We start from the raw sequence: 8361 nt of genomic DNA, 5'->3' as shown, positions 1-8361 counted from the left end.
AAAAACAACAAATGAAATTTCAATAAAAAAGAGGAAAACACAAGAAAAACAACAACAACAAAGAAGGGATAATATTAATCAAACCATTTAAGTAACAAACAAGCCAGACACAATAGAGGGTTTTAAGTTTATTGCTTCTTGTCCATTAATACAAATGTCCAAATTAAAGATCACTTCTTTAATTAACTATATACTAATTAAAATTAAAATACAAACACATGAAAACAACAATATATTAATCTCACAAAACCTTCAACTTCAAGCATTATCTATGGAGTTTTGCACATTGAAAAACATCATCAATTGGCTTAGATCCTGCTCTTGCATTTCTCCATAGCTCTTGGTGCTGAAATTCAAACAAAATATTAGTTACAACTTTGTTATAATGAATAAATTAAAACTATTGACTTGTTTAAAGCTCAAAATAAATAGAAATTAAAAATGGGAAAAATTACCAAGTCCAATAGCTTCTGATCCTTTCATTATGCGTAAACGCTTGCATGAATCAACAAACATCCTGAAAGAGATTCAAAAAATAAAGAAGTTAGTCTCATTGTGTTTAGTATAATAGAAAATTATTTACAAAAAAATACTTTTTTCATTCATCAATCAAATATCAAAAATATTTAAGTGTTTTTTTTATTAATAACTTCTGTCATGAAAAACAAATTAAAACTTATAATTAAGTGTTTTTTTTCTTGATTACTCCCTCAATTTCATATTAATTGAATTTCTAAAGCTTTTTTCATTGTTCAAAATAGTTTAATTGTTCAAAGTTCAAGAGAAATGTTTGAATTTTTTTCATGTTTACCCTTTTCATTAATGAAGTTTTGTAATTTTCTAGGAGCTAAACTACACTATTTACAAAGTTATACTCCAATAAGGAATTATTTGTATTTACGATTTCACATTTAATTATCTTTATGAGGCTGATTAAACAAAAGGGTAATAAACAAAAATACTGTTCAAATTTTGTCCTTGAATGATTTTCTTAATATATGTGCATTACCTTAAAAATTCAGTTAATATGGAATAGAGGAAGTAATACCTTTTTATTAGTTTTTTTTAATTGATTGATGAAAAAAAAATGTTGATAATTATAAAACTTACTCCCAAGGTACATCTCCAACAAGCATCCAATCTCCATCTTTATCTTCATAGGTAGGTACATATTCAGAACTGTTGAGAAGATCCATCAATTTGCTCTCATTCATAAAATCTATCATTCCTTGGGACCCATAATTTCCTGTATTAATAAAATACAAGTGGAAATTAATTAATTAATTAAGTAATATTTTTTATAGAATAATCACACACTAACATTTATTACAATATGTAAATCAAAAAAGCTAGGCTGTATCAACCACTTATGAACATGGTTCCAAGATATTAACTGTGTTTTCTTGTCATGTTTTCAAGATTTTATTCTCATAAAAAATATATTAATTAAACTTATAGAGGTCCTAGCAAGTGGAATTCTACAAAAGAATATAATCTGCCTATACTTTCTCTATTTTAATCCCTAGGCTACAAAGAGATTTTTTTTTAGTGAACGTGTCACAAGTTTACTCTTCATAAATAAAATAATAATAATAATAATAATAATAATACAGTAAAATTAGTTATAGGGAAATCTTAATATCTCATTTATATATATATATCTTATACACATGCTATTAGTTGTAAAATAAAGTTGTTTTCACCTAATAATTTCAAGGTTGATTTTTTTTAAAAGGAGTAACTTCTCTACATTAACAATATACAATTTGTTACCTACAGTATGGTCCCTCCATTAATAGTTTTTTTTCTTTGTTAAAAAAAATTAAAAGCAAAAAAAAAAACTATTAGTTGAATGACCATCTGAAAAATCTTATAGTGATAACATAAAACTCAATGGAGAAATCAAAATTATTACTAAAAAAATTCAAAATATAAAAAAAAATACATGAATAAGCAACAGGCACAATATAATTAATTTTCCGACAAAAGGGTACGGGTGTTCAATTTGACTTTCCTTCGATAAATATGACTACTTCCAGCTCTGCCACTGATAAGTTAAATCGATTCAAATACAATATGAAATATTTTTTATACCATATATAAAATTATATGGTACTTACCTTTAGTAAAGGAGCTAAACATCTTAGCCAAAGCATCAGAAAGTTCTTGGTAACTTTTGTACATTTTCAAATCAACCTTACGTAGGTAAGGTGCACCATCCATGCAAACTTTGACAAATGCAGCAGTAGACTTCTCAGTTTCTTCAGTGTTGCTCTTTTGAGCCATTACATTCTTCCTAAATGATCTCACTGGTGGCCAACCCACTACTTGTGCCCTAAAAAAGTAAGGAGCCAGAAATTTTATGAAGTGGTCATAATATAAAAAAAGTAGGCATACGGAAAAAATAAGGGGAGTCGATCAATTACATATAGTGTGTGTATATATATACACACATAACTAAAATTTTGACGTAGCTAAACAAGCGTGATTTTTTGGCGAAGAGGTGTCACCCATTAGCATATGGTTGGTTCTGCCACTTTAAATAATTAATTTAAAATGATTATATTGACTTATGATCTGGTTTTAGTCAAGAGCTAGTCATAGTAACATGACAAAATTAAACACAATTACATACAGTCATACAGGTCAAACAATTTTCTTTTTTCTTTGAGAAAGAAGGATTTAATTTTCTATATATAGACACCATTAAATATGGAAGGAAAAAAACACTAAAATCTTTAGTATATTTCTATCGTGTATAATAAATTCTCTTCAGTCTAGTTTTATGACGATATATTATCATATTATATCGTTATTACTCTATGTCGCTCGGACTTGGTGTGTCAGATATTTTAAAAACTATGCATTTTGAAGGATCTGACACAGACACAAAAATTTTGAAAGGTTCAAATGACCAATGCCAAAATTAAAAAACGACACCAAAAAGCCTTTCTGGATATTTCCGAATGTTCCGACTACTATCGAAACAACTAAAAATCACTTGTTTTTTAAGGATACCAAATTAAAATAATCTCTCTATTTTCACTATGTACGCATCACTCTTATTAAATTTCACGTGTGGAATTACATTGAGTATATTATTATTATTGTTAAAACAAATCAAAAGGATGAAAGAGAAGATAGCTTGATATTATTATTGAAGCAGAAAAGAGTTAAAAGGCATGTCAATTATTCATTGAATTTTGAACTGTCAAGATTTCTCTATTATCAAAACAAAAAAAAAAAGAGAGAGAGAGTGAGTGACACTTACTTGGCAGGTGGCTTGATTGGATCCTTGTTACAAACAATTTCTTTTTTGGTAGTAGTAGGAGTATTCTTCATGTTATTTTTCTCCATAGCACAGGAAATATCATCATTGGCTTGATGAAAATTGAGTTTCAAATCAATAGTCTCAGAAAACCCTCTTTTCCCATTAATCTTATTATTATCTCGAATTAATTCACCTCCTCCGCCGCCACCAGGTAATCCCAAACACAGCTCAGTTTCTTTCAAATCCATCAAAAATCAAACTCTCTTTTCTTCAATAATTTTCTTCTTTTCAACAGTATGCAAATATGAAAGAGAAATAGAGAGAGAGAGAGAGAGAGAAAGGGAAAAAATATTGGGAGAGAAAATGCAATAATAATATAAGTATTAGTAACAAAAGTTTAAGGGGGAACTAAGTATATGGCTTCATGTGCATATATACCCAATGGTTTCATTTTAGCTATCAACTTCCCATGAATCACTAGCTGACACGTGGAGGTACATGGTATGTTGATCACCTAGGGATCAAAAAGCATGTTACTAAAATAATTTAATCTTTTTTAAAAAAAAAATATTTTTTTGGTTTTGTGGGGGATATGTAAAAATATTATATTATGATACCCTAATGATTTGTCTATATCATATATTTATTTTTTGGGGGTGGGGGAGGGGGTGGGGTTTAAGTTATTTCAAGTGGATGGTATTATTTATTTATTTATTTAATTTTTTTGGGTAGGGAAAATTAAAAAGACTTGGATGGGGAATGCCATGATTAAGGTAACAAATGGGAATTGAATAGTGGTCCAATAAAGAGCCATGATCGATCATCTTTCTCTATATACAAAAAGAAAAAAAATATATTGCAAAGATTATAATGTAATGTATTTTCTATGTCAAAATATATTTGATAGTTTCATAAACTCATGTAAAACTTGACTTGTTATGTATTGTCACTTGCAATGACTCTATCCATGTGTTTTCATGTGTGTTCGTTTTCTTTTTATTTATTTATTTTTGGCATTGTAATCATTAATAATGTAGTCGAATTTAGATAAGTTTTAATTTCCTTCTCAATGATACATACCCTTTATTGAACATTAATAATCATGAATGATTGATGGCTAGGGAAAGCCTAATTATTTTTTTCAAAAAAGGTTTTCATTATTTAAATAAACGATGTTATATTTAGGAAAAAAGTAAGTACTAATTATTCAATTACAAATGGGATTGATAATTGAACAGTGGTCCTATAAAGAGACATAATTGATAACTTCCCCATATATAATATAGTCACCAAGCTATATTGCGAGATAGATTGTATTTTATTTTTCAATTAGTATAATTATTGTTCAATTAATTCAAGTAAAAATTGAACGAATTAGAAAATGATGTGTGACAGTCGATATCTACTTCAAGATATAATTTATCTATTCAGGTCCTCTAATCACCCCGAGTAGTTTTCTTGGGAAAAAAAGAGCAACAAGAATGATCTTTGGACTCAAAAAAAAAAATTGTCCATCTTGTTCTTCGATGCTCCATTTTTAGCTTGTGCGTTCTCGACTTGATTAACTTCTCTATAACAGTATTGTATAATATGATTTGTCTGGAAAAGCATCTGTTTAATATCATATATGGAGTCTTGCAATTTCCATGCTATGTTCGTTTGCCCTTGAGCATACTAACAATAACTAAGCTACAATTTTCACGCTCACGGTTCCTATCGCTATTGCAGTCTTGGTCAACTTTGATCTTGACTGCAAGCATAGTCTCTTTGATGTGATCACGTTGTTCTATAATTTTACTCTTCTCTATGGTTGCAATTGCAGTTGAATCATTTTCATATTTTTAACAGTTTCATTTTCAAATTTCAAATTTGTCTGAAATTCCCTCGACTCTGCACAACAACACCATCCCAATAAGTCACAAATAGTATAAGCAACATGTAAACATACTTGAATCTTCATTTGGAATGCAAATTCCAAAAACAAAGGATCAAGTTGTTACTTGTTACATAATGAATTATGTGGAGTCCATTACACACTAAATTGTCGTGTTATCATCAAAATTTGTGATGGAGTGATAAATATTCTCTCCTTAATCAAAGTCTCATAGTAAAACTTTGAAAATGAAATCGCCTTTCTTGCTAAAATTACTTTATCACCATTCACCCCAAATGAATTTTCTCAATTCAAATTCAAATTAGTCAAGCTTTAAAATCAATATCGATCACGCAAGTAAACGCTATTGCCTTATTTACCAATTTACCCATCATAATTGGGGTAAGTGAAAATATGAACCACAATTATATATTATATGAGACATTACAATGATTAATTCTGTCATTCACATATCTTTTTATTTCCAATTTAACCCAAAAAAGGAAAAAAAAAAACAGAAAGAATCATTGCCTGACATTTTATTTTCCACACAGTTTTTTTAAAAAAAAAAACTATCAGAACAAAGTGCACGTTACACTCTAGACACTAGAGAGACATTATCAGAGAAGTGAAAATATTAGATATTTGATGGGGAAAAAAAATGTCAACTCCAAAAATGTACATTAAATTAAAATAGTTAAGAAAACAAAAGATTTTCCCTACCTTAGAGACAGATGTGGCATTCTGTCCACCACCTCTTTCATCACCATTAATGGGGTCGGTTAGTTGTTGGAGGAAACATTATACTGCAACTTGTTGTACCATGAATATGCCCTAAATATTACCATGTCCGTTTTAAAATAAGTATCGTTTTAAATTTATTTTTACACCTATTAAGAACAATCGTAAATATTCTTTTTGCTTATTTTTATTTGTCCGCTATTTTAAATTTTTTTTAATTTATTTATTACTTTTAATATAAAAAAATAATCATTTTTTTCTTTTTCATTCTCATCATTAGTTACTTATTATCCAAATCATTTCTAAAAGACTAAGACTATACATATATAATAACTTGGAAAATAATTAACTAAGCCAAATTTTCCTATCACAAAGAGTTAAAACTACATTTATAATATAATGTGAAATTTATTTTACTTTGTCTATATTGAAGTTAAACTCTACTATTATGATTATTAGTAATTGTTTACAAGATAGCGAAGATGTTAAAATGAATAGAGATAGTACAATAATTTTGTTCTATAAAAATATATGGGTAACTAAAATTGTAATAATTATAGAAGTAATAAGTTGCTAAGCCATACTATGATTATTTAAGAGAATATGGTGAAAATAAGGGTGAGAAGAGGCGTGATTATTTCTAATAATCAGTTTGGATTTGTGTCAGGCGTCCAACTACAAAAGTCATTCATCTCATAAAGAAAGTGGAGGAGCAAAAAAAAAAAAGAATGACTTACACATAATGTTCATCAACCAATAAAAGTCTTAAGACAAAGTCCCAATGGAGGTTCAATGAAGTTGTTTGGAGGTTATAAGAGTAGATGTGGCACTCACTAGGGAGATCTAGGACATGTATGATGGAATCAAGACTTGAAGTAAGAATTGCGGGAGGAGACTCTGAGCACTTTTCAATTTTGATGGTGTTGCACCAGGGATCAACCTTTAGCCCCATTTTTTTTGTCATAGTGATGATTATATTAACCTGACAAATTCAAGGTGGGCGTCATATTTTATGTTATTTGCGAATGTTTTAGCTCTGATTAACAAGACTCGTGGCTAAGTTAACATTAAGTTTGGGATTTGGAGACAGACCTTGGAGTCTAAAGGATTCAGGTTGAGAAGTACAAAAACAAAATATTTGGAGTGTAAATTCAGTGACGTAATGTATGAGGCTGACGTGCACGTGAGGCTTCATACTTAAGTTATCCACAAAAACAAGTTTCAAATCTATTATTTAAAAAAATGGCCAGGAAGATCGGCGTGGATGTCACTCACCATATTAGTGCAGGGTTAATAAAGTGGAGGCTTATATCGAAAGTCTTATGTGATAAAAAGATGTCACAAAAAATTAAAGGCAAGTTCTACTGAGTGCTAATTAAATCAACTATGTTATATGGGATAGAGTCTTTGCTAGTCAATAACTTTCACGTTCAGAAGATGAAAGGTGCATAAATAAAAATATTACGATGAATGTACTTCAATTATTATATTATTTTGTTGTTGTAATAATATAATGATTGGTATATTATGTGAATTTTAGTTGTATGGGTGTGTTTGGGCCTTGGGAGTTGGGGGTGGGGGGTCTTTCTAGGAAGCTGCCGCCCTTCTTCTCTTATTACACATGAATGAATTATACTTGCATTGCACGGAAATATTTTAAAATAAAATTTCTATTAAGTAGTTCTACTTTGTATATTTATAATTGATCTTGCTAAAAATCTCTCTTTAATTTTTTCCTCTCTCACACATACACACACCAACCCATATGTGCATGATTGCATATGCTGTTCGTTCATTGAATAATGAATAAAAGCCAATCCCTATTTAATTTCTTTTCACATTGTGAATTTTGAAAGATTCTCATATTTGGAAGATATTTTTTTTGTGGAAAAATAAAGTAGTAAATTAGTTATTTAACAAAGTTGAAACTGATCAGAACAGAATTTAACTGTTAATATATAATTGCAATATACTATTGGACTAGTTATATAATTAAGGCTTTCTTTTTAAACAGCTTTTGACTTCTATTGTGTCATGTGGTCAGAGAAATATTAAAATACTATGAAAAAGTCTTCGAAGCCAAGGTGCATACTCTCAGTTTCAAACGACTTAGATCTATCAGTCTTCAAATTGTTCATTTGCAAAAGTAGAGACGATCGATCGTAAACTTTTTAAAAATCGAAATTCTTGAGCAATTGAGGATCACAATATCACCAATTTTGTTTAAATAAGATATTAAACTGTGTTGACTAACTCATTTCATACTTGAAATAATCATATGAAATTCTTTGATAACCAACCTTTTGAATTATGGCAAACAAAAGACAACTTGACAAACTAATATATCTTAGTAGGCAGAGAAAAAGAATATACGTGATTTTCATAGTAAATGTGATTAAAGTGAGAACAGCCTAAACAGTAAAAAAACGAAAATGTATGAGAGCAATGCAAGCATCGTGCTTCTAGCTAGGTGAAG

General features: G+C 29.1%; 1 protein-coding gene across 1 annotated transcript; it reads right to left on the bottom strand.

Moving 5' to 3' along the window:
• Positions 1–74: 74 nt before the first annotated feature.
• On the bottom strand, positions 75–3671 carry LOC129883089 (auxin-responsive protein IAA14-like). Its single transcript, XM_055957658.1, has 5 exons — positions 3272–3671; positions 2121–2335; positions 1111–1246; positions 456–517; positions 75–346 (listed from the first exon to the last, which is right to left on the bottom strand). Exons 1-5 carry the CDS (start codon positions 3517–3519, stop codon positions 309–311), a joined length of 699 nt encoding a protein of 232 aa, XP_055813633.1. The 5' UTR covers positions 3520–3671; the 3' UTR covers positions 75–308.
• Positions 3672–8361: the final 4690 nt, after the last annotated feature.

This window comes from Solanum dulcamara, chromosome 3 (assembly GCF_947179165.1).
Source record: "Solanum dulcamara chromosome 3, daSolDulc1.2, whole genome shotgun sequence".
NCBI classification, from domain to species: domain Eukaryota; kingdom Viridiplantae; phylum Streptophyta; class Magnoliopsida; order Solanales; family Solanaceae; genus Solanum; species Solanum dulcamara.
Note: the sequence above shows the minus strand (reverse complement) of the source record. Positions and strands in the feature narration are given on the sequence as shown.

What these genes read in the sequence shown, in the direction of transcription:
- LOC129883089 (XM_055957658.1), bottom strand. Translation starts at nt 3,519, where the DNA reads ATGGATTTGAAAGAAACTGAGCTGTGTTTGGGATTACCTGGTGGCGGC. An exon ending in CCAATCAAGCCACCTGCCAA is followed by an intron (nt 2,336 to 3,271) that starts GTAAGTGTCACT and finishes TTACTTTTTTAG; the next exon opens with GGCACAAGTAGTGGGTTGGC. An exon ending in GTTTAGCTCCTTTACTAAAG is followed by an intron (nt 1,247 to 2,120) that starts GTAAGTACCATA and finishes TTATTAATACAG; the next exon opens with GAAATTATGGGTCCCAAGGA.